Source organism: Hetaerina americana, unplaced genomic scaffold, assembly GCF_022747635.1.
Source record: "Hetaerina americana unplaced genomic scaffold, ioHetAmer1.1.p SCAF_3, whole genome shotgun sequence".
NCBI classification, from domain to species: Eukaryota; Metazoa; Arthropoda; class Insecta; order Odonata; family Calopterygidae; genus Hetaerina; species Hetaerina americana.
The window spans coordinates 45,179,806-45,207,594 of NW_027286874.1; the positions used below are offsets into that span (position 1 = coordinate 45,179,806).

Here is a 27,789-nt window from a genome sequence, read left to right on the forward strand (position 1 = left end):
TTTAAATAAATGCACAGCAGGGATAATTCAACATGCGCAGTAATAATACACACAATTTATGACTTCATGGTGATTCACTAGGATTATACCATATAGATTCATATTAATAATTTTTTAACAGGACAGGAATGCGCTCAGTACAAGTAGCAACATGACTTACAGCTTAATAAAACAAGGCTAACTCAAGGCATAAAGATCAATAAAAAAGACGAGATACAGTGGAGAAAAAGATTCTTTTATGTAAAAAGTGTTGATGATACAATATTCAGAACTTCCAAAAATGGCAAAAGCAGTTCAATTAAACCTATTACTGTATTTCATATTTACATAATATCGTACAAAAAACTGATTCGGTGTAATTTCATATGAAATTTCATGATTATCGGAAAAAGTGTCATAATAAATCAAATGTTAAATAACTCAAATGTTAGTGATTTTTATATACAATCATTTTTGCAAATGAAATACATGAAAAATGCTGTATTGCATCTTTCGCGCAATTACCCTTCAAATATTTAGTACAGTGAACAAATATTCCACTTTTCCTGAACCACGGAATCTTCAAAGAAATGTGTTACACATAATATAAATGGATAATATATCCAATATATCAACAAGTCAATTTTGATGAGCACTCACTTGATGATTCAGAATGTTGTCCAGCCAGCATGTTTGTGTTTTCAAACGTTTATAAAATAAACCTGAGACAACTTAATAATGAAACAATGAGGAAAACTGGAATCAATCTGTCTCACACCATAAAAATATTCAAAAGTCTCACATATTTTCTCATCAGCACATTTCATTTTATTTGCTTTAGTCACAGGAAGTATTTTTTTTTTTTGGTTTCCACTCAAAATCTGCAAAAGAAAACAGACCATATATCTTGAAAATGCTTAAGAAGAAATCAGCAAGCATAAAATAATGATGTTACATAATATTGAATACCAGTGATGCTTGATGCATAGATGTAATTTATACGCATTATGGAGAATTGGAAGATAAACATGCAAACAGAAGAAGAAAAAATTGTAACTACTGTGTACATTAAAACTATAGTAGAACACTTTTTACATATGTAATACATTGGAACTACCCTAAGGCCAGCAAATGGCACGATAGTTGATTTGTTGACCACCCCATTCCCTTTTCTCCTTTTCTCGGCTTGCCTTCAAAAAGTATCAGCCCAAATCAACCATACATTTCAACAAAATACGAGTAAAGTTATCTAATAGAAAAATTTTAACTTACATAAAATGAAGGAGTATCAGATGGCCTTTAAGTTAAATAGTAACTTCATACAGCATACTAAACAGACCCAAGGGATATTTCAAAAGACACGAATTAAAAAAAAAGGTTTCAACTGTGATGATGCACTCACCTAAAAACTGGAATTCGATAATTTCAAAATGAACTGCAAATTTGAAATTTTCATCCAATCGATTCCTTTTTAATTTTCTTTTCTTTTTTTGGAGTCAACAACTGAGCTTCATATCCTTGAGCTAATAAACTTTGCCTCTTTTTGTGTTTCATTTTACCTGAAACAAATACATATTTTAGCAGCTATGTACAGGATAAAATGACAATTAAAACCAAGGTGCCAAAAGTCCTAAACATTGATAAAACCATAATCCCCAATCTAACACAATTTTTAATCTAATAGGAGGGGAACAAGGTAAAATGAAAACAAGGGAATTTAGTAATTCATAACATAGTTAATAATATAATCTTGAACTCTTAATTTACCTTAATGCCATTACTGAGATAGCATTTAAAATAAATACATGGCACTAATATTAAGGTTCAAATTTGCAAGCCACCAGGGTCCACACTGACGGAGATCTATGATTTAAACATGATGTTTCAGTTAAAAAATTGACATCAATTTACAATCCAAGTTACTAATCATAAGCTAGAAGTCATTTTGCGAAAGGAAATCGCAAGGCTGCCAGGATTTATCCATCAATAAATCTTTTAAATCAAACTTACGTTCTAATTGAGAAAAATGGTTGATGTCTGGTATGAAAGATTACACAAAATCAGGAAGGATTAAAAGAGTGTCTTATGAAGAAATAAGGCAGGGGATCCTGGAAAGTAGGCAGGGTGTCAGAGGGACTCGTGTAAAAAATGGATTTGAAAAAGCTTTAGGCAATATTTCAAAGTGCAGAGCGAGCAAAAATTATACATAGTGTGTGTAAAAATATGTCTCTATCAGATGTGTGTGTGAAAAATATGTCTATGTTTGGATTTTTTCAATTTTCATTACATAACGCACATCGTCATTTTTTCGATCATCTGAACATTTTTGTACAGATAACGTGCACGTTATCGATAGGAAAATACAATAATTGTGATTCAGGAGACAAACTTCTTGGATTCAAGTGATATACCTATCCTATCATACATTTATTTACACGTACCTGTATGTAATACGACATACTCTAGGTATACATGAAGTACTGAGTGTTAGAAGAATGAAGTACTACCTATTAGAATAAATTAAGTACAGACACTATATGCTTCTTCTTTTTCTCATGGATTTATGAGATAAAATAACTGTAACAGTAGCAGGTCTGTATAAAATAGAATGTAATTAGAAATGCACGCTTCCAGACTAATTTATTTTTGTGAAACTCATCCATAAATTATAGTGTACATAGTATGTAAATGTTTGGGTGTTTTCAATTTTCATTACATAGCGCGCATCGTCATTTTTTTCAATCGTCTTAATATTTTTGTGTAGATAACGCGCACATTATTGATGGGAAAATATGATAATAACAGCAAGTCTTCATTTTAACTTACTACATACATCCTTCTCATTCCTGTGGTAGAATCAGAGCAGTCCTGAGTCCAGGCCAAGTATTTGATCACTTACGCAAGTGTGGGGAAATGAAGGAGTTCGCACTAAATTACATGGTCATGGGAAATTACTTTGTCAGCCAAAATTACATACTTAACTACCAAATGAAGGTTTTTTCACCATTACAATTTCAATTAATTAAACTAATATTTTAAACCTTGACAATAATTATAAAGAAATGGCAAATGTCAATTATAAAGAAATGGCAATTACCTTCCAGTTTCACTTCCGGCAGTAAACTGACTCCACTAAGATCAGTGCTGGCAGCTGCAATGCCTGCATTATCCATTGTATGCCGCCTCTTCCACTTTTTGCTGTCTTTTTTGAAACTATTATTGCCCCCATTATTTTCTTCTTCATGATGAGTTTCCATTCCAGTTCCATCGAGAGCTTTTTTCATTTTCTTGTCATCACGTGGGTTCATAATATTATTATAAGGCCCACCAATACATGGATTACGGTCGATGTACCATTTCTCATTTTTGGATTGGTCTACCACTTCAGTCACCTGTCCTGACATTTCTTCAACCATCCTTATATCTTCTGATAAGGCATCACCTCGTCTCGACTCAATTCCATACTCTGAGGCTCTCTTCTTTTTCTTTGCCTTCCTGGGAGTCTCCTCACTCACCCCAAAAGGAACTGAAGAAACCTCCACCAGCCCTTCCTCCTCAACACTGCATTCTGCTTCCGCCTTGATTTTCTTTTTCTTCTTTTTTGGCATTTGCCCTGGAGTGCCTGCAATAATGTACGAATCTTCCTTAAAGGTCTCCATATCTAATCCAATTTTTAACAATTCTGATTCTCTCTTCTTGTCTTTCTTCTTTTTCTTCTTTGCATGATCACCTTCAATAACACACTCAACTCCTTCATTGAAGGTCTCCATTCCATCTGTTCCTATTTAAAAGAAATTAGAACCAAATTAGATTTCAGGAAGGAACATAGAAGTTAGCAAAATTACTAATAAAAAGACAAATAAAATAGAATGTATGAAAACACACTCATCTGTTATAGGTATTTTATCAAAATATTGCTCCAAATTTTGCAATAAAAGCCATTACAGCTACATTAACTGCATAAGTTTGTAGTACTCATAAACATAAATAAGGACCCAAAATATTGTTAAGAAAAGTGGGATTAACACAGATTACCCACTAAAAATATAATTTGTCTTGTAATTACGAGGGTCATCCGGAAAGTAGTACCCGTTCGTGAAATAAAGACACAAAAGTAAATATTAACAAACATAAAAAATTTTATTTGAAAGAGGATACTTTAAACTACTTCTCAACATAATCTCCAAGCAAATTAAGGCATTTGTCATAACGTGTGACAAGTTTCTGTATTCCTGCTGCATAGTCCTTCGCCGCCAGCTCATTGAGATACGCGAGGGACCCATCTTGCACAAATTTTTGCATAATGCAGATGGTGTTTAACAATTTCATGAACAATTGTTCGAGAAACATTGGGAAAATGCTCACAGATGTCATCAATTGTGACGCGCCGATCGTTCCTCACGAATTCGTCAACTGAGCTCACCAGTTGGTCTGTAATGACAGACGGTCTCTCCGAACGCTCATCGTCGTGTGTGTTCCCCCTCCCCATGTTGAAGTTGCGACACCACCGCCGAACAGACGACTCGTCCATTACATTGTCTCCATACACCTCCTTTAATTGGCGATGAATATCACATGGGCGAACGTTTCTTGCATTGAGGAATTTAATCACTGCCCTCACTTCACAACTGGCGGCGTTCTCAATTTTTTTAAACATTGTAAACAATCACAGAAACAACACAGGCAATGCTAGCGTCACGCAACTTGGCTCAGAGAAGGCAGACAAGCCACTGAAGCTATCTGACCTCGTCCAGCGGCTACTCGCGTCGTCAGCACTTCATGCGGCACGAACGGGTACTACTTTCCGGATGACCCTCGTAGATCTCAGCTTATAAAAGAGTATTCAATTAGCAAGAAGTTGAGGAAGTTTGGCATTTGGTTGACAGTCTTCTATTAGTTAAGTCACAAAATTTCAACATAAACCATATAAAATCAGAGTTTCATGATGTTTCCAATACTTTTGATAATTAATGGTATATAGTATTACAGAGATGTTAATTATCTACTTCCATTAGTGAACAAAAATTTTCCATGGCGTTTCCTGAAAGGACTGATGATTTTCTATTACAGAGGCTTGGCTGGCCAAGGATTTCTCCTGATCATGGAGACAACCTGCCTCCCAAAAACACTATTCTGTCAAGCACCACTCAAGAGAAATCAAAAGTGGCATTCAACTAGGGATCACATAATTTTAATATTTTACACCCCACTATTCGAGTCCATACTTTCCTTGTAAATCCATTTCATTTTATTCACCTTTAGAGTCTAATTGATGTAATTCCCCCAAGTTTTCCCTATGAATTTTCTCTTCCTTGCCATAGGCATGCAGCCATCCATAAACTCAACTCTAGTCCACATTTTTCCCACTGCCAAACCAATGGAGCATACTTCTTTCACACTAATCAATTACACTCATTCTAAACTAACATTTATTCTTTAACCATATTCTTGAACTTATTCCCCATCCCCACTTCATCATATATATCATATTTTAATGAACAAATGTCTTGAACTAGATAGGAGAAATATTCCCTTCTTCAGGGCTTCAAGTTAAGCTAATTATTAAAATTGGACATAGTGCCCTTGGGAAAAGTTAAAATCACTAACAAATCATATATTTTAAATGAAAAAATGCTTGATTCAAGTCAGTTTTATAGTGAGCATTAAAGATATTAACCTATACAATCTCAGCATACTACACATAAAATACAAAAATGTGCACTTTAAATACCATACTTTGTAGCACCAGAAACACCTGAAAAAAGTTATAATACATACGAGATAGTTATATTTCAAATGTTGCTGTTTTTCTACTTCAATAACTCATTAAGTCAAATTAACATTTGGGGTTAAAACTGTCATTACTACTTACATTGAAATTATAAATGAGATATAGGGAACTCATTTTACACCAAGATTTAATTGCCATAGGAAGAAATTTAAAAATTACCTTTGATTATATCTTGATGGTCAACAATGATAGTTTCAGTGCATGTATTTTCCATCAAGTGCTTATTTTTTAATTTTCTTGACTCTGCATAACATCTGCTTTCACTAGAAACATTCAATACAGCATTTCCCAATTCTCTATTTATTTCTCCTTTTATTTTCTTCACTTTCTCCATAGTTTGTTCTGGAATCTCCTCTGCCACCATGCTTTCGGATAATACATCACCTTGTCCTGACCCAATCCCATACTCAGAATCTCTTTTCTTATTTTTCTTTGCCTTCCTGGGAATCTGCTCACCACCTTCACAAGAAACTGAGGATTCCACCAAGGAAACATCTGCCACTCTTTCCTCCTTGACACTATGCTCAGTCTCTTCCTTGACTTTCTTCTTTTTTGAGATTTGTTTTGGAGTGTCTGGGATAACATTCACTTCTTCTCTTAAGGTCGCCACATTCAGTCCAGCATCCACTATTTCGGAATCTCTCTTCTTGTCTTTCTTCCTCTTCTTCTTCACATGCTCGACCGACTCATTGAAAACTCCATTATCTGCATTCAGGGATTCCTTTTCTGCCAATTCTGTTTTCATACAAAATGAGAACATTAGAGGTTTCAAATCTGCTAGTAAGGTTTACAGGTGCATAATAGCATTTCATTATGGATAGAATCTCTTTCAACTGAATACTTAAAACTAGACGACCCCAAACATTTCGGACAAGTTCAAGGCAAATGAGCACTACACATTTAATTAGTGGGGAATCATGGGGGGTAGTAATTTCTGGTTGAGTAGGTCTACCTTTAACATTATTTATCAATGCTGTTGATAAAATCAAAAAAGGGGAGATTGGGCACTGAAATGTTTAATTGAGGTGAAGGAAACAAAAAGAGTGTTAACAGAAAGATTCTATAGTTCCAACTTTTAAAACCTCTTGTCTAAAACACAGAGCCATTATGATACAATAACAAGTGCACACATCAAACATAGGTTGGATGGAGATTGTACAGGCCGAGGAGAAATTATAGAAAAATCACTTAGCTAGACAAGGATTCAAACCCAGATCCCTCAATTCCCAGCCGAGTGCTTTAGCCAGTTCTGGTTCTGGGGGTTTCAACAACGCAGCAAATTTATTAGGGCATTAAGGAAAAAGAAGTTAGGATGAATCATCATTTGTGATATTGCATCCGATTATGATTCATCCAATCTCGACTGACAATGGACATTATTTGTAATTTCATACTTTGAAAAGATTTTCCCATTTTTCTAGGATTACAGCCAAACGTTTTCAAAATTAAAAGTTTGGCCAACTGATAACATTTTTAAAGTCAGCTGATAAGAATTATTCACTATCAAAATATGGACATTTTTTGTTATGTGGAATAGCACTTATCATTAAAATTAAATCATAAAAATGGGATTTTTACGCCAAAGAAATATTACATGCAATTGGTATCATTCATTTTCTATATTCATGAATGATGGACTTTTGATTACTAATGCATAAAATTGAAATTACCTCTTGTTGCAATCAATCGAACAGCACTAGGTTCCACACTGGCAGTTTCAAGATTCACACTATCTATTGAGTGCTTCTTTTTTGATCTTTCTTTCCTGATTCTCAATTCACCATGGGCCACTTGCTGCATGCTGACATCAACTTCTTGGGATGAAATATCCAATAAACTGTCACATTTTTGTCCTTTCAATTTATTCTTGCCTTCCTCCACTCTTTCTAATGTCCAATTATGTCTTTCTCCAAACATACCAATATCTTCAGGGAGCACATCTCTTTGATCTGCTTTACTCACATCCTCAGAATCCTTTTTCGTCTTTTTCTTAGCCTTCTTTGGTGAACCAATCATTGAGACATTTGCCACTCCCAATACTTCACCACTCCAATGAGGATCCTTCTTTTCCTTCTTGATCTTCTTTTTCGGTGTTTGCAATGAGAACTCTGAGGCATGGTCAATGATTTCTGGCAAGATAGCTGCATTCACCTCGTTTGATATAATTTCAGATGCTCTCTTTTTGTCCTTTCTGTTCTTCTTTCCAGAAAAAGGTTCTTTGGCTGGTATCCTCATCATATCATTGGGCACCTCAACTTTGGGAACTTCTGTTTTTATAAAAGAAAAACAATTTGAATAATGAAATCATGAAACATAAAAAAGTCATATTTTAACCTGTTGAACCAAGATATGGATTCCCACCGACAATTTGGTAGGTGGCATTTAATTAAACTCAGAAAAACAAAATATTTCTCTTTACATATGCAAAAGACACTTCCTGGCTGTATTAATGTACTCAATAAAATGTGGATATTACATACAAATGTGGTAAATGGATGCATTTGAGGCCAGTAGTCTAAGGTCCCTGGTTCACTAAAATTTGCAAATACTTAAATGATCCTGCACCAGACCATGGACTTGTAAGTTGCCCAATGCTATTATTTGAATGGCACCTGAAAATAGCATTGGTATTTATTCTTTAAATGCAGCTGGCATTGGTAATGACCAATGCCATCTCTGGTGGCACTAAAGAATCAGGGAAGAGCAAAGTTAATGCCTTATGCATGAATGCTTATCCTATTATTTATGATTAGCATTTGTATAGCATGGATAGATTGTAGCAGGTAATACAGTCTAATATGGAATCATGAAATAAGTAGACTTTGGTACTACTTTATGAAATATTATCTTTGGATGTTTACATCCATTTGCCTACACATAAATCTGTCATGTCACAAGGCATTAAAAAAATTTGATTACAATACAGAAATGCAACAAAAAGTATGTAAAAGCAACTGGAGATGATATTTAAGTAGAGTAATTTTCTTTCAAATTGCAACTCAATACCTCCTCCTAATGAAGTGTCATTATTCATTGCATGAATTTTGAAATGACAAGCAATTGTAGTGCATTGTGTTTTTATTACATACTTTAACATATTTTTTATTTTGCAAGCATGTCCAAGGTGCTGAAATGTACTTGTATTTTGTACTTTTCTTTGCGTTGGATGACTTACATACCTACATGATATGTATGGTCAGTAAACAGTAAAAATACCATTATTACAGATTTTTAAGTTAACGCCTTGCTTCCTGGCACGAAATTGTGCCGAAGACCTTGCTGGCAGCTACCTTCAGCCATAAATTTCAGGGTGAACATTGATATCTTTTGCATAAAATGCATATTTTGCAAATGCATATTTTGCTAAATAAATAAAAAAATAATTGAATTAAAATTCACTCTGCAAAAATATAAAATGATTGTCATGGAGCTGTATTGCATTGAATATTACAAACTAATTTTGTTTCATTAAGGTTGGTCAAATAATAATCCTATGTGATGATAATGTTGAAATTGGCATGTACTATGGAATTTCTTTTAACTTGGCACACTTATTAGCTACAAATTACGGATCAGAGAAATCTAAGTTATGCCTCAAACTGATGACACAGGTGTATGGTAATATAGTGATGTGATCACTATTATTAGTGATCCGCCGATTAAAGTAGGTTTTGGAGAGGCACAGCCTAGACCATGGCACAATGACCCATTTACTTGCCTCATCTAACAAAAACAACCTGACATCCAACACTACAATATGCCCCTCTTCATTTACATATACTTCCGTTATTTTGTCCAATATCCCAAACTTATTCCGTCCCCTCCTTGCTTGCCAACCATTGTCTGCTCTATTAAGCCTTTAATATTTATAAGAGATCCCAAAAACAATGGACAAAAACTTTGTCAAACATAAGAAATTATTTGATTGATCCTGTAGCCTTCTCTTTAGAATTACCTTATTTTCCCGTCGATAACGTGCACCTTATGCATAAAACGCACCCAGAACTTTGTAGTTATCATGAATTTGTATAGATACCGCGTGCCCAGGACTTCATAGTTATCTTGAATGTGTATAGATGCCGCACAACTGTATACACATATACGAGGTCTGTCCCAAAAGTATTGCAAATTTTGAATTTCCGGGGATTACATATATACGTATATTTTATTGCTGATTTTTTTGCGGCATTATGTAGGTACCTACTACCTTGATCAAAAAGTTCCCGGAATAACCACCGTGTGGCGCTCCCATCGTTCCGATTTGAGTTCTGTTTTTTTTGTTAAATTGGTACATCTGTTGTTGATATTCCCTTTAAATCTTAGTGTCATAACTTGACATTTGCAAAAGTTACGTAGCCAAGAGTACATCTATCTCTGTGTGTGTTGGCGATTTTTTACAATTTCAGAAATGGATTTAAATTTGCAACAACGAACTTGTATTAAATTTTGCATAAAAAACGGATTTAGTGGCGCACGGACGTTGGAAATGTTGGAAAAGTGTTTCGGCAACGATTCTCTAAAAAAAACGGTCGTTTACCAGTGGCACGAGCGGTTCAGAAGTGGTCGTGAGTCAATCGAAGATGATGAACGCAGTGGCAGACCATCGACATCGAAAGTCGGTGAAAAAATTGATAAAGTAAAAGAAATGTTGGTCAATAACCGCAAATTAACCATCAGAGAAATAGCGGAGGACTTGAACATTGCCTATGGATCCGCCCAAGACATTGTGGTTAATGATTTGGGTTTCCGTCGTGTAGCAGCAAAGTTGGTGCCAAAAGACCTCAATTTCATGCAAAAAAGAGACCGTGTTGACGTCGCAAAAGACATGATTTGCGTCGCAAAAGACATGATTTGCGAGGCTGAATCCGATCCCACATTCATCAAAAGGATCATTACTGGAGACGAGACGTGGGTTTATGAGTACGACACGCAATCCAGACATCAGGCAAGTGAATGGCGTTCACCAAATGAGCCGAGACCAAAAAAACCACGTCGTTTTCAGTCAAAAAAGAAGGCAATGCTGACGGTTTTCATGGATTACAACGGTGTAGTGCATCATGAATTTTTGCCAGAAGGCCAGACAGTAAACAAAGAGTATTATTTGGGCGTTATGAGACGTTTGCGTGAAGCAATTCGCCGAAAGAGACCAGAAATGTGGGCAGAAAACTCGTGGATTTTGCACCATGATAACGCACCGTCGCACAGTGCTATCATTATTCGTAATTTTTTGACGAAAAATGCAACAAATACCATCCAACAGCCACCGAATTCACCTGATTTGGCTCCCTGTGACTTCTTTCTGTTCAATCGAGTTAAAAAACCATTACGGGGAACGCGTTTTAGCAGCCGAGAGGAAGTAATGGAAAAATCGCAGGAAGCACTGATGGACATACCGAAAACCGAATATAAAAAATGTTTCGAGGATTGGATCAAGCGCTGGCATAAGTGTGTTGCAGTCGATGGGGATTACTTTGAAGGGGACAATATAGATTTAGATGAATAAACTTGTATTTTTAATTTTCTGAATAAATTCCGGGAAATTTTTGATCAAGGTAGTATGTCTCTCCCTTATGCCAAAAAGTTCAGCTATTTTGAATTTTCCGTTAATTTTCGACAGCTGTCATGCTGGGACGTGTTTTGGCTTGTTTTCGATTTTTGCCTGTTCCGAAAAATGGATCAAAGAATCTGTATCAAATTTTGTGTGAAAAACGAAATTAAGTATGCGGATGCATTCCGAATGTTGACTGTGGTGTATGGAGAAGCTACCTTGGACCAAAGCAACATTTATCGGTGGTACAAAATGTTCTCAGACAGCCGAGAAAATGTGAAGGAGGAAGAACATGCCAGATGCCAGAGCACTTCAATGACAGATGAAAAAATTGATGAGGTGAAGAAAATAGTATTGGCCAATCGTCGAATAACTGTCAGAGAAGTTGCTGAGGACCTAAACATATCGATTGGCTCTTGCCATTTGATTTTTACCAATAATTTGGGCATGACATGGGTTGCCGTGGAATTCATACCAAAATTGCTCAATTTTGACCAAAAACACCAATACATTAACATTGCTAATGACTTCGTCAGCGACGACCCAAATTTATAGTAGTAGTAGTAGTTTTAAGGGGAGGCGACCGACAGCTAAGGTCATTTGCGCCATAGGGGATGGACAGGAAAGGATGAAGGGTGGAGAGAAACCCGGCGTCGGCATTGGCCTACTCTTTACGAAAGGCGCCAAGGGGTCCGCAGTTTAACGTCCCATCCGACGGACGGCGTACTCACTCAAAGTGCCCTCCACAAAGCACCTCAAGTAGGGATCGAGATACCTCTGAAAAATATTCAACACCGCCGGGATTTGAACCCGCGCCCTCAGGGTGGGAAGCCAGTACGTTAGCCCCCGCACCATCTCGATCCCCCCAAATTTATTCCAGAGGGTCATAACTGGTGACGAATCATGGGTTTATGGTTACAACAGAAGCTCAATCATCCCAATGGAAGCTGCAGCATGAGCCAAGACCGAAAAAGGCGTGCCAAGTTCAATCGAATGTGAAAGTTTTGCTTACAGTGCTCTTCGATTGCAAGGGACGTGGTGCATCATGAGTTCTTGCCACAAGGTAGAATGGTAAACAAGGAATATCATCGAAAAGTTATGTGCAATTTGCACAAAACAATCCACAACGATCGCCCGGATTTGTGGAAGAACAAAAATTGGCTTTTGCACCATGACAACGCCCTTGCTCACACATCGTTACTTGTGCATGAATTTTTGGCCAAAAACAACACACCAATGATGTTGATCCACCATATTCCCCAGACTTGGCCCCCAGTGACTTTTTCTTGCTCCCAAAACTGAAGAGGCCCATGAAAGGACAACACTACGCTATGGCTGACAAAATAAAGATTGCATTGAAGGAGGAGCTGAACAAGATCACAAAAATGATTTTTTGAAGTGCTTTGAGGATTGGAAAAAACACTGGCACAAGAGTATAATATCTAATGGGGATTACTTTGAAAGGGACAAAATAGATATTCATCAATAAATAAATTATTTTTGAAAAAAACACAAAAGTTATGACACTTTTTAAAGAAGACCTCATATATGCGCGTAAAAATTATACATAGTGTGTGTAAAAATACGCCTATGCTTGGATTTTTTCAATTTTCATAACATAATGCGAATCGTCATTTTTTTGATCATCTGAACATTTTTGTATAGATAACGCGCACGTTATCAATGGGAAAATACGGTAATGCTACTCATTTTACAGCATGTTGCAAGCAAATAAAAATCAGCCACATAAACTCCATGAACTCTTTCATTTTCATGTTAAGAGTATGTACCACATGATGATTTTCACAAATGACCACCTCAGAGCAATGCATTCGTAAACGGTATTTCAACAATGCCATTATGTTACAGGTTCGGCAGCTGGACACCCAGACAGCTTGTGGTGTCTATCATGGAATAGCTTTTAAAGCCATTTCTTTAGGCAATGCCATAATGGCAACCTTAAACAAATACTTGTAGCATCAGGACAATCAAGAGTTAAAATTTTTGTAAGCATTTGCACAAATTTTAATTTCTTTCAATTATATCATAAAATTTCCTCATGGAGAGTTTAGTGAGAGTATTGTCACTATTTGATTGAGAATTAAGAAATATGGTGCCATTCATTAATTTTCTTCATGCCTGGATTACCAAGGGTATAACATTTTTCTAATAATTTTATGCCTTGAAAATCAACTCTACCTTTCTTTTCCTTTTTATGTTTCTTCGGAAGATGATAAGGATTAATACTCATGTCTTCATTATTTTCATCTTCATGAAGAGATTCTCGTTTCCTCTTTTTGGACCTTTTTTCCCCTTTAGGGGAAAGTATTTCCTTTTTTATTGTTATGGCATTCGAGCATTCTCCTGAAAATGTAATGATTGAAGAAAAAATGTAAAAAGATAGCACAAAATATCTCCAAAAGCAGCTATCACCAAGAGATATTACTAAAACAAGCACAGCAATTTTAGTGGTTGCCAGTGATGAAATAACATTACACCAATGTGCTCATTTTTTCACCTCTACTTTTTCCAAATCAAACTAGATTTTTAACTAACAAATTTTTTTGGACATTAGCAAAAGTCCACTAGGTACATGCAATTTTTGGTTTTTTTTCTTTAAGGTTAGCATAGATATTTTTGTCCTTTATTGGCACCTCAATAGAATTAATCACTTCAGTAACATTTAAATTATGGAAATACAGTTTGAGTTTGGTAGACCTATCAGGGTGTGAGGGATTTAATATTAGAGCATGAAGTGCAGAGGGATCGATGTTTGGATTAAAATACTGATGATGACCATTTGTTTTTATAACAAGACCCTTTCATTCTAAAGAATGTTCAATGAGTCATAGGCTATAGTAGGAGTGTATTTAAGTCTGTTAATGAGTACAAAAATGCAGAAGGAACACAAAAAAGACAAATTAAATACTTGGTTGGATGACTTTAGGTAAGCTTTTGCAGAATGTCACTTGGATTCAAGATCAGTCAACTAACATATTTTGCTTATTCGCTAATGCTACAGACTAAAAACGACATTGCATGCTTACCTAACCCCCAATGGCAAATCATTGATGATAGGAATGATTATAAAGTGGAACCTCACACAGCGAGCAATTTGCATAAGGAGCAAAAATGTTGGCCCCAAAAATGACTCCCTTAATAAGTATCTTTTCACATAGCAAGCGATGAGGATGGGGGAATTCCCAGATTTTTCATGTGCCTGCTACATCAGTTTGAGTTTAGCACTCATTCTGCTAGCATCTTAGTACCACTAGTGATCACATATTTTTCCAAACTTGGGTTCAGACATATTATTAGTGATTTTTTTGCACAAAGTTAAATAATATATTGTGCATATTTTTCAAAATGACCCTGAAGAAAAATTCATCAGAAGAAAGCCATAGGAGAATAAAAATAATACTATAAATGAAAAGTTAAATTATTCAAAATCAGAAACAAGGTTTGAGTGTGGCTTATCTAGTACGCACATCAACAATTTGCATTTTCTTCAAGATCACAATCAAAATTAAGGAGATAGATGCTTCAAAGAGAGTGACAAGAATATCAACACCTGTTGCATATTCTCGACAATGTTGACAGGTTGCTTCTCATATAGTTATACGAAAAGCAATTGCAACGCGACACCATTAACGAGAATATGATTTGTCATTAGGGAAAAAAGATTTTCATTGATATCCTTAATAAGATGTCATGATCATCAACAGCTGAACATGGCTTGCGCGGTTCAAGAGTTTGTGTGAGAAACGGCATCCACAGCATTGTGAGGTATGGTGAAGCAACATACTCTGAGTCACAGTCAGTAGAGAACTGCCGCTGTCACTTCAAGAAACTCGTAGATTCAGAAGGATACCTACACCAACAGGTTTTTAATTGGAAAAAGTGGATTTCTTTTGGAAGAAGATGAGTAAGTAAACCTATATTTGTTCCCTTAACAGGAGAGGAGAATGCAATGCCTGGCCACTAGCCAATGAAAGGCCATCTCACGAAGCTATTTGGCACAAATGCAAGTGGCAATTTGAAAATGTACCTTACTTGTTTCCAATTCAGAAACTCAACGAGCCTTCAAGAAGTGTTATTTCCAAAACAGCAGGAAGTGTGGAGGTCACAGTAAACTGCTGTATTGTACCATGCATACAAGACATCACGCTAATGAGGTAGAGGCAATGCACACCAGAAACTTTTTAAATGATAATTTTAAGTTGCATTTTTTCAAAATTTTGAAGTGTCGGCAAAAACAAATGGCTCTAGACAGCTTTCCAGTAAATGGAATTAGATATGTATCATTATCATAAAACATTTTCTGGGATTCTTTCCTACTTCTACAAATCAAGTTCACACTCCCAGTTGCTTCATTTCCAAAGAAGAAAAGAAGAATATGATTTGCAATCATAAACAATGTGTACATAATTTTCTTTGAATAAACCTTATACATAATTCATTATTGTCAGCATGCAAAGCATTATTGTATTTTACATTAATTTATACGCAAAAAGTTGTTTCACTAAATGAGTATTTCACTTTACCAAAAACATGGCAAAACAAAGTATGCTCGTTGCACGAGGTGTCACTGTACATACAATCTTTGACTACTTCATTCATATTCAACAAGCATAGGGTTTGATAATGAAGAGGCTAAGTCAAATTTGATTGATTTCAGAGTTGTCTCTGAGATTATATAGTTTCACTACAGAAATCTACTAAATATAAGTACCAATCCAGAAATTTGGTGGAAAGGTCTTCGCACTACTCAGGTTTCAACTTCTCCAGCAGCCTGTCTTGTGCAAGTTCCACTTTCCAGTGTAGCCTATGAAAGAAATTGGTCAGCTTTTCGAACCAGTCACTCAAATCAGAGAATAAAACTAGCAAATGAATATGTTGAGAAGCTTGGCTAAATTTCATTAATTTTTACTCATCATTACTATCAGGAATCTGGCAATATCCTCAAAGACAACAGTTTACCATGTGACAATGATTATGAAAGCAATCAAATTACTATAGATGCATATTAATGAATGTCATGGGAATGTTTGGGATGATGCGGTTGCTAAAGGACTGGCTCCCAACCCCAATGGCCTGGGTTCAAATCCTGGAGGTGGCAGAATTATTCGAAGGTTTTCCTATCCCTACTTAGGGTGCTATGTGGAGAGCACTTCCAGGGCAGTTTGCCATCTGTCTAATGGAACATTAAACTTTGAACCTCTAGGTGCCTTTTCTTCAGAGTAGGTAAATGCTGATGCCTGGTTCCTTTCTTTCTCTATTTCCTGAACATCCTACCCCAACAAATTTCCCACCTATTCCTAATGGCACAAATGACCTCAGCTGTTGGTTGCCTCCCCTTATCACAATGATGACAACCACCGGGAATGGAGTCCCTTAAATTTAGTATATAACCTATGATAATGGAATTGGATTACAAAGTCAAGTTAAAATTTGAAAATATCAAAATGCTAATAACCTGTGGCGTCTGTGTTATACCTACTCAGGTATCAACATTACTTATTTTGTCCTTTCTTATGAATGTTAATTTGGTATATTAAGACTGGCTTGCAGTGTTATTTGTATGAATGCTCTTATACAAGGGTTGCTATTTATATGTTGACCCTTGACAACACTAAGTGCTTTAGGCACCATCTGACATTACTATCTGAAAGTTTGACCCTATCAATGCTAACTTTACTACATTTTGTCGTTTGATCATAACTTGTATTGTTTACAGGGACTCAAAAATTTTATCTCAGCCAAAAAATGGAGTTAACTTGTGAACACTTTTGTACAATGATTTTTTATGACTTTCGATGTGGATTATCAAACAGGAGTGCATCGATCAACTTACTTCCGCTTTTGGTGATGAAGCCTCATCCTTCGCCACTGTAAAATGCTGGTATAATAAATACCATTATGGCTGCCTTGCACTCAGCCACACAAGTTGTCCAAAATCAGTTGTTACGGCAGAAAGCATTGATGCTGTGCAAGAACTAGTACAGGAAGATCGTCATGTGACTTATCGTGAGATTAAGGCATCCTTGGGGAATATTATGACGAGCATCAATAAGATATTGCATGACCATTTAGCTGTGAAAAAAATTTGTTCACGTTGGATGCCACATAATTTAAAAACAGCTCAAAAAGATGCTCGTGTCAATTGGAGCTATCAAAGAAATGCTCAAAAATTCCATCTTGGTGCATCGAAAGCGGTGTATGACATCTACACAGGTAACGAATCTTGGATCTATGCGTATGAGCCCAAAACAAAACAGCAATCCACTGTATGGGTCTTCCATGACAAGCCAAATCTGACAAAAGTGATTCCTGCATGAAGCACATTGAAGCAGATGATCGCCTGTTTCTTCGCAATAACTGGACATGTGGCAACCGCACTGTTACAGCAACATAGAACCAGGAATTCTGAATTGTTGAATTCACGAGCATTTGTTTGCCAGAAGTGCTGGGTGAAATATGGAAAAAGAAGCCGCCACGAAGGATCATTCTTCATCATGACAAAGCAGGCTCCTACAGATCAGCAGAAACAACTACCTATTTAACTGGCCAAAATGTCAAATCGATGGGTCATCCTCCTTACAGCCCTGATTTAGCACCAAATGACTTCTTGTCATTGCATGAAGTCTTGTCATTCCTGTTTATCCAGAATAAATTGTGTGGCCAACGTTTTTTGGTGCCTGAAGAAGCCATTTAGCATTCAAAAATCATGTTTTGGAGTTGCTCCAATCGGAGTGGAAAAAGTGTTGCAAAAATTGGTTTGAGTGCATGCAAAAGTGTATTGATTATCATGGAGAATACTTCGAAAAACAATAAATCCATTTTCAACAATAAATTACTGTCTTTTCATTATTAGGCTGAAAATATAAATGGCAACCCTCATACAAGGATAAAAGGGTGATATGATAACATAGGTATCTAATTGTATCTCTGTATGGTATTTTCAATGTTTTCTTTGACTTCAAATGTGAATTATGTACATAGATAATTTTAACATCTAAAATTAAAACAATGTTATAAAGAGCAGACATACTGCTCCATGGTAGTATCAGCATGTGAATTGGATAAAGAAAGCCCTTCTTTTGGAAGAAAAAGATTTCTTTTTTCCGCTATTTGGTCACTGAGAAGCACAGAGGTCTCTCCTGGGCAATGGTTAATGGGAAGGAGTGTGCCTAGTTTTTTTTCTTTAAGAGTATAAAAGATTAATTGAAATAACCAAACAAAATGAAAATTGGTATTGCCATGAAGCAGTTTCAAGAAGGAAATTCTTACCTTCTTCTAGTGAGTCCAAATTAGAAGAAATATCTTCGTTTACTAATACATTGTTCTGATGCTGCACTGCACGTATATTTGGTAAGACATTTCCTTTATTTTCCCCACTCCTTTCTTTTATGTATTCCATTGATTCCATAATGTCTTGATATTCTGGGAGATGATAAAATCATAAAACAAATAAACATTTATTTATGCATATATATTGAGAACACGTGAAAACTACATCTTAAAAGGAATTGTGTAACACACTTTGACCCCAACAGCAAAGCTAAAAAATGTTTTTGACACTTAAAAAACCTAAGGAGGCAGCACTCTCATAATTTTGAATTATATTTCAACATTTGAATGTTCACAAAATAAGAGTAAATAAGAGCAAGACCGAATGAAATTTTAAACATGTTAACATATCGAATAGGCATCTCAATGAACTATGCAAATAGAATGTTGGACTTATTTACTAATTACCATAACCACATAAAATAAAAAAGAAAACATTGCAATTGAAGAAAGTACAATGGGGAACTGCTAGTGAGCACTTCTCTCTAAAAGCCAATTCCCTGAGTACTGGCACAGTGAAATCTAGGGGGTGTAAAAAACCTTAGAAAAACAATTATTCCACAATTATCACTACTTCCTCTTTCAACTTCTATTACAGGATCAATACTTTTTCCAGGACTTTTCAGTAGTTAAGTTTACTAAGCTGAGTTTAATATTAGAGTGTTCTGAAATTTATGGAAGAAAATAAAATCGATGATCACAACTGCCAGTGGGTTCCCTTTAAAATTGTATTTACTTGATCAAAAAAAGATTCTATTTAATTATTATGAATGATTGTAAAAGATCTACATGACAAATGATTTAAGTAATACATCTAATAAGATTCTTAGAGTACATTGTTCAATTTAGATTTGTCTAATCCATGATTTTAAAATTTGAATAGGATTATAAATTGCCATTAAAACAAGGATATACATATGTTGGCATATACACTTATGATACGCCAAAATGTACTTCAAAGTTATGATAAATATTACGTACTTATAATATTATAATAATAAAACACTATCAATTGAAGTTACTACTTAAAAACATCAGGCATTCACAGGCAAACTTACCACAGATTAAAACAAAAATTAGAGAGAAAGGAGCACAGGCTACTTGTAAGGGTAACCACAGACTAGACACTTAAAATGATATCAGGCCTCTTTTAAGTAAAAAGGGAAATGGGGTTTCATGGTACACCATGCATGAAGGCCAAAACCAGTTAGAAGCTATTCATATTTCTACTTCAAGGAGAAGAGCAGCCCTTTATTCATGTGAAGATGAGAGTGTAAGCTCACTGCAATTGGTGCTGACAAAAGGATAATCATGATATCAGATGTCTTATATGTCTCAAAGTATCACAGAGGCACTGAGTTGAGGAAGAATAAAGGGGTGGTATTGGTAAGAATTCTTTCACAAATGTATAAAGAATTACACTGTACCACCAAAAGTTGCATGCATCCATAAATTGAAATCCAAGAATTCCACACATACTACAAGTACTCTTTGGAACACTTAGTGGAAAATTCATTCACAGTTATCAATGGATGATTATGGTGTGCATTTTGTTAAAGTAGCTAACTGCACAAATCTCCATTTTTTATATTTATAATTAAACTTTAGTTTGATTTTCCACTTTAAATTTTAATTGACTCAATCCAAGTTTTGCTGCAGTATTGGTGGACCCTGTCACAAACCTTCCCATTCCCTGCTCTGTTTTCCCTTTCCCCATACCCTAGTCACGCTCACAATTCCCTCCTTGTCCTTTAACTCTCAACAAAACAACACAGCTCATTTCCCCCATTTCTCCCTCAGCTCTGTAATAAATTTGCTTCCGTCAGAGTCATGTGAATCACAGTGAAACCACTCTTTTGAACTTTTGCTAGGGACATAAGGCGAAAACTGTTAATTGCAGGAAAATGTTTAGCAAAGGAAAGTTTTAAATGCAAAAATAACAACTACATGTTTCATAATTGCATTCATGTTGACAAATTCCAAAGAAACTGCGGGAGATGCCGCAACAGTAACTTTTAACGGAGTCATCCACAAGGTCCTGCTATATAATATAAAGGACTCTTGCCATATTTAATGGCACATAGGATACACTTTTCCACCCAAATTTATGGTTCTAAAAAATCCTCCTTGTATTATATGTGAAGGTTTGAACTCCATGGGTTAATGTTCAACATTGAATTTTATTGTTACCCCAGGTGGTAAGTACTCCCTTTTTTGACTTCATAATATTGAGATCATTATATTTAATTATTTATAATATTAATTATTCAATTGTAGAACATAGTAGTTTGGGTTGTTCCTATTAAACTTATAACTATTATGTGACATGAATATCATGTTGCTTCCTTCTACAATATCAAAATAGGTGCAAGCGAGATATCAAATGAATTAGATTTTTTTTACCACAACTGATCACAACAAAACAGCATCAACTAACAAGGGACTATTTTTTATTGCCTTACTGAAATGAGGGTGTGTCATGTGTTGGTGGATCTTATATGACATCAAATATGGTAATTTTTTGTCTCCATCAGTTATCAAACTCTGAAAAATGCTCTCAGGAGATTCAACAGTTAGGAAGAAGCAAAATCAGTTACTCAATTAACAGGAAAAAGTTTAGAAACACCAATTTAGGAGCATCAATTAGATGCAATCCTACTAGCCCGAATTGTACTTTAGTATGGTTGTTACAAAATTGGAGGAGCCCACAGAACTTAGGCTGATGAACAGGGAAATGGGTTACTGATAAGGAGGGGAGTTAAGGAGAGGAAAAATCTCACTGGTTCTATCACTTCAATTTATCTATCTGCACAGAAATTTTAATTACGTAAGGGATTCAAGAGGTAACAACTCAGATTATGCATTGATGAAAGCAAGGCTGTCGATATAAAACAAATAGAATAGTGAAAAATAATGTTATTAAACATTGGTGGGATCCATTGAAAAGTGGAGGATTAAAGATTAATACATTTCATGCCCTAGGGTTTTGCATTAAATATTCTGCCACTTAATTAGGTTTGGTGAGTTTTATGATCTAAGAATGAACTAGCAATGTATCTTTTGACTATTGAATACTCGAGGTAATCATACAATAATTAAGTTAATTATGACCATTTTCTTACTTGAACCAAGAAAAGGATGCCGCACCTTAAGGCCCTCTGGTAACTGGACATTTTTACTTTCTGGAATCATAGTTCCAAATTCTGGTACTTGATAGTTGACTGTAACACTTATCTTGCCAGCAGCATTCAGTGCAACTGAAGGGCCAAAGAAATAAATTAGAAGCATAACCATACTTAAAATTTACAAATTAAGTTACCACGATAAAGCAAATGAAATACAATTCCAATAAAATGTAAAAATGAGGAATAACATCTGAAAAAAAGTAATTTATAATTCAACTGTTTTAATTGTCACATTTTAAGATGAAAATTGAAAAGACAACACAACATTAAGTTCCCAAAATCAAATAATGAATAATTTTTAATGCACTCGATTATGCAGTTATGATTTGGTTCTGCAACACAATTATTTGTCCAGAAAGTATACACACTAATTTATTGCACTTAATCTTGTCCCCAAAAATTCAATTTTCATGAGGCAAAATGAAATGTCATCTCAAAATTTTTATGGCATATAGACTCAAAATCTCCTTCCACCTCTTCCTTCAGTGCATTATCAACACCTTAATTCAATTATTTGGTAAATTAGTCTTGACTCATGAAGGTTCCATTATTGAAATCTCCAACAGAAATCCCAGTTAGTTGAAGAGCTTGGTTACCAGTACTTTTCATCCAGTGAATTATCATGACTATATAACTTACTTCATAGTATATCTGTACATGAATTTCATTTCGAGCTATTTGAAATATAAAAATAATGATGCACTTCATATTTTATATGGCTGCGTAGATTTTCGCGGCGGTGGCTTGAAGAATTCTGCATGTCCGGGTTTTCACCGCGTTGTTGTTTGAAGCTGACAACAGTTTCGCCGAAGTTTCATCCGGCGTCTTCAGGTCTTCGACCTGAAGACGCCGGATGAAACTTCGGCGAAACTGTTGTCAGCTTCAAACAACAACGCGGTGAAAACCCGGACATGCAGAATTCTTCACTTCATATTTTATTGTAAATCAGGAGTGCCATAAAATGTTCATTGTTTCATTAAAATATAACTTATATAATGACTTTGTCCCAAATCTGTGACATTATTATTTGGACAATAAACCACACACAGAATATGTTAATCATGTGTCTACAAGATATAGAGACTATATACTGATAATAAATCAATTAAAATGTTTTTTTTAGGCAAGAAAGAATGAAATCAAAAAATACTTAGAGTCATGGGCATTTGCCTTCTACAACATTTTTGTTCAGTCCTACAAACAGAATTCAAACTCAAAATTATACTCTAAAACACTTCTAAATAACTTTCAATAGGATTTTGTATAATTTCAAGGGTGGAAAAAACAAAATACAAAGGAACTAGTCATAATCATTATAATACACAATGATTCTTTAAAGTTTAAAAAAGTACAACATCTAACACCATGTTGTAGACAGGATCTGGTCAGCATTTGTCTATTCTCAGATTTTTTTATACATTCAACTCCTGCCTAATGAAATGTACCGAGTAAGGAAAGTATCAAGTGTTTCATCAGCTATCACAGTTACATTATCTTGTAATGCATGTCTGTGGGGCTGGAATTACAATGACCTCTGATGAAAGGCTGTCTCAAAGGAATGCAAGTAGGAATGGAAGTAAAACAGGGTTACCCATTAATGATTGCTCTTTTTAAATTACACACTTAAGCATGGGGACAGATTCATGGTATGGCGATATAGCTGAATCATGTGGGCAATGTTGGGCAGCTTCATGTAACAATGGATAAAATAGTATCTTATTACCTGAAATTTAGTCAAAACTCAAGCCCAATTAAATTCTATTCAATCCAAAAAGTCACTGAAAGTTGCAATAGTTACATGCAAATCCTTAAATTTGACATTGCAACTGTACCAACTAAAACATTTTCAGAGTAAATGTCCCATAGCCATTATACAGTTACTTTCTGGACAGAAAATATCTTCCTATATAATAATAATAATTTATAAATGAATGTATTTTACCAATTTCCTTTGAATTTTCATGACGACTTGCAATGAGGCATATTGCACTAGATGGTTCAATTGAAGGGGAAGAAACATATCTTTCCTCAACTTGCTCATCAATTATGAAAGATGTGTCCTGACGGAAATCCAACTGTTGCCCAAATAACTTTTGAGGATTCACCTGGAAACAAGCAAGCGTTCCAGTTTGCTTTAGGTACAAAGCTATTAAACAATTAACTATAAATTATTAACAACATACCTTTAAGAGCAGAAGTCTTATAATGGAATGAAAAATATTTCATCAAAACACAAAATTCAAACTTTGCTACTTCGAATAAAATTGATCGGAGGCCAGGCAACTTTGTAGAATTGCAAGATAAAAGAAAAATATTTTAATATTCTACATAATAGACATAACCTGACTGGATTCAATCATCATGCACCATCATCAAAAGAATACAATAACATAGGATTTTGTGTCTTATTTCAATAGGTTAGAATTATGGGGCTGGAGGAATAGAGTTTAAGGCTAGGGAAGGATGGGGGGGATCATCATACACAAAGGCATTATTACTGCTTTTGGAGAAAATGGGCATGAAATGAAGACTTACACATCTCTACTACTTCTTTGCTATTTTGAGTGAATAGCAAATCCCAATAATCAAATTATGTCCCTCCTTCCAGTTCCAAAAGCTCTAAAATATCATTATTTCAACACTTAATCAAGTTTTAAGTAAAATAATTGTTTTAAAACCTTATGCGACAACAGCGGTGTGTGTACTTCAATCTTACATTAAGCATGGCCAATGAGAATCATTTAATTCCAAATACATACTAATTAAAAAGAGAGAATTCAAAATTTTATTGTTACCATTTGGAACTTTAATGTAAGCACTACTCATATGATGCAGTTTCGAGATTTAATTTGTAGAAAATAAACACTCGCCACATAGAATATATATTTGTAGACGGCTTAGGTTTCAACAAATAGCAACCAGATGATGATGCTATGAGTTTAAATCTATGTTGTCTACAAATATATATTTTATGCAGAATTTCAATGTGTTTTCTTTTGAAGTAGGCACTGCACACAAAGAGTTTTGGTACTAGGTTACATTTTTAGAGGATAAATGAGAAAATATGAACAGAGAAATTATGCATGCAAGCTAATTCAATGAGGTGGTATATTAACTCAGAGAGTGGTGAGCTAGATGACAGACAGAGGGGTTTCGGGTTCAAATCCAAGTAATGCCTCCAAACACCACCAGTTTGACACAAACTGTAACTTTCTGAGTATGTTACCCTTCTACTTAGCAAGCACAGAATGTCATTCAGAACAAGTTCATGGCTTTTTGGCAAATCTATACAACAGCATTACTCTGAAACTATGAGTGATGTTGCCATGTTGCTCAATAATATTATTTTCCTGCCCAAGGCTTAGGACTACTGTGTTATTCAATGCTTTTCTATTAATTATTATGTTCCAAATTGTCAGTGTACCCAGAATTTCAAAAGCCCTACAGTAATTTTCTCAATTTCACGATAGTTAATTGATGGTAATTCAGACTGGGATGACTTGAGTACAGGGGGGAGGGGGGGAACAATGGCATTCACATGGTGCATGAAAGCTCTGAAAATTAATATGTTCTTATTACAGTCTGAGAATCATTACTAGAGATAATGCTTTCCATATCTTGAAAATATTAAATCCTTTTAAAGAACAGCACTTATTCCACTTCCATGAATTACAAAGGTCAAACATTAAGCTCGAATTAGTGAAGTAGTTCACATGTAAAGGCAATATTTTGGAGGAAAATTGGCGTAATAGTTGGGACAATGGGCAAAATTGGGTTGACAAAAGAATCATTTGCTAGATAACGGCAAGTGATGGAAGATACACTATGAAAAGACAAAAGTATAGTAAGGCTTTATTTACAGTAGTGTACACACATACAGTGTACACTAAATTGGTCTGAAGTAAATGGAGAATATAAGTTGAATAGACAGGAAGGCAGACAAAGAAATTCAAAACATAAAAACGGACTAAGTTTATGATTAAAAAAATATGGCAGAAAAAGATGGTGGTGGTAATGAAAGGTACTTGAATGGCCTATGTCAAAACAAACAGAATATTTGGTAAGCAAGGAAGTGAACAGGCAATTTGACTGGGAAGAAGGATGGTAAAAAGTATGGCGAACTGAGGAAGAAAATAAATTGGGAAGACTAGTGTGTATCAGCATAAATAAATTTACATATTGAATTAATGAGCAAAAGATAACATGCTTTCTTATTCCCACAGGTTGCCTGGTATAAATGCATATAAAATAAAACGAAAATAAATTCAACACTCAATTTACAATGCAAAGGCAATTTTCAATGGATAGCATGATCAATAACATGCAGAAGTGGAGTGAAGTGCATTCAGTATTATTAGTCTTTAATGCCTCTGGCATAGAGAATTGGACAAGGTGACTGCCATCAAGATAAAAAAACGTTTCCGTGCCACTTTAGCGAATGGTTTAGGTACACTGTGACTGCATAACATTGGAAACAATAATTTATTGTCAATACTTATTCAGTGAAATAACTAAAATTCCAAAAACGTTATCTTTCTTTTGGTTTACAAAGTATGATAATATAAAAAAATTGAGCTATTACGAATATGAGCAACAGTAGTGACTCGGCTGTAAACACTTCACACCTCCAGATAAAATGAAAAAATGATCGCATCATATAAAAAATAATCCATCCATGCCCACTGAGCTATCCTCACTTGTGAAAGGGGAGGTTATAGGGAGAGCAGTATTGCACACTAATTTATCAAAAAGCATTTGAAAATAGTTTTTTATAAATATGGTTACACAAGACATAACACCCAAAGCGGCCAAAATGCCTTAATTTATAATGACCAACTGGAACATTTTGTTAATATCTTACAGCAACTGGAATATCAATCAGCCACACTTCATCATCTTCCTCAAAGTCTTCCAATGAAAGAGATGGCAGAGCGTCATCGACAACAAAACCGTCTGGAATAAGTTTTACTGGTTCAGGCTCTTGATTCTGAAAGTGCAATAAAGTAGAACAAACGGATTGACTCTACTGAAAAACCATATGAACTTAGAAGATACGTCGTGTTCTTTACGGCAGAGGCATTGCTTTTTTTTAAATGTACATTGGAGCTTTTCTTTTTTCAGGGTTAATTAAAATATGAGAGTAATTTAGAACGTCTGTTAAGTTCATAAAAATGGGAATTGGCCCAAAATATGATTGCTATATTACTTTCTCGCTAAGAATGTCATATCTTGAAACTAATGACATTGAGAAGGTAATTTTCGCTCGTGCTCCGAAGTCTAAAACGTATTTTTGCTACATTCACTGAAGCAGCTCTTCGTTTAAAAAAGCAAATGTGATCTAGAAGTGTATACACAATGTATCACTATAACTGCTTAATTCACCCGGTATACAATATTGCGGTTCTTTAGTCAATGATTGATAACATTACGAATGGCATTACTCGACAACTCCATTGGTAATTTTTATGCTCTATCAAATATAATCATGAACATCTGACTTGTTAAAATTAATCACAAGCAATACCTGATTCTCCTTTGAATTCTCTCCTCGGTGAACGAGATCGTCATCGCGATCCTCCATCATTTCAGTAACGGGGTCGTCACAGTACTAAATGTTAGATTCAAGATTTTCAACAGTTATTAAGAACATTTTTCTTCTGTATTTACAATTTGAACGAATACTGGATACCATCCACGGCAACTGACGCCATCAACACGCGTGTTTATGATCATGGTTTACCACGTTTATCATTTCCTTTCGTTTATATTAAAATTTTTTACTCGACAACCTCGGAAATACTTCGTACAGGAAATAGTTTACATGGGAAGTATTACTATTATTCATTAATTCGCAAATCAGCTATTTGCATTTTAGTTAACTTAGTAATTTAATAACTTATCTCTTTTGAACTTTTACTACAGCTGCCTACGAGAGT

The 27,789-nt window shown here is 35.1% G+C and overlaps 1 protein-coding gene across 2 annotated transcripts; it reads right to left on the reverse strand.

The window, feature by feature from the left end:
• LOC139690600 (cylicin-1-like) lies at positions 1 to 27,756 on the reverse strand. Of its 2 annotated transcripts, XM_071588079.1 has the most exons (11): positions 27,378 to 27,756; positions 26,715 to 26,840; positions 23,796 to 23,958; positions 21,791 to 21,925; positions 18,609 to 18,761; positions 13,518 to 13,682; positions 7,441 to 8,037; positions 5,930 to 6,505; positions 3,077 to 3,760; positions 1,382 to 1,538; positions 1 to 860 (listed from the first exon to the last, which is right to left on the reverse strand). In XM_071588079.1, exons 1-10 carry the CDS (start codon positions 27,435 to 27,437, stop codon positions 1,432 to 1,434), a joined length of 2,766 nt encoding a protein of 921 aa, XP_071444180.1. In that variant the 5' UTR covers positions 27,438 to 27,756; the 3' UTR covers positions 1 to 860; positions 1,382 to 1,431. The 2 variants fall into 2 exon arrangements, with proteins under 2 accessions (XP_071444180.1, XP_071444181.1); XM_071588080.1 differs by lacking the exons at positions 23,796 to 23,958; positions 26,715 to 26,840; positions 27,378 to 27,756 and having other exon boundaries at positions 2 to 860; positions 21,816 to 21,923.
• Between the last annotated feature and the right edge of the window lie 33 nt (positions 27,757 to 27,789).

What these genes read in the sequence shown, in the direction of transcription:
- LOC139690600 (XM_071588079.1), bottom strand. Translation starts at nt 27,437, where the DNA reads ATGATGGAGGATCGCGATGACGATCTCGTTCACCGAGGAGAGAATTCA. An exon ending in AGAATTCAAAGGAGAATCAG is followed by an intron (nt 26,841 to 27,377) that starts GTATTGCTTGTG and finishes TTGCACTTTCAG; the next exon opens with AATCAAGAGCCTGAACCAGT. An exon ending in TTTGGACTCACTAGAAGAAG is followed by an intron (nt 13,683 to 18,608) that starts GTAAGAATTTCC and finishes TTACATTTTCAG; the next exon opens with GAGAATGCTCGAATGCCATA.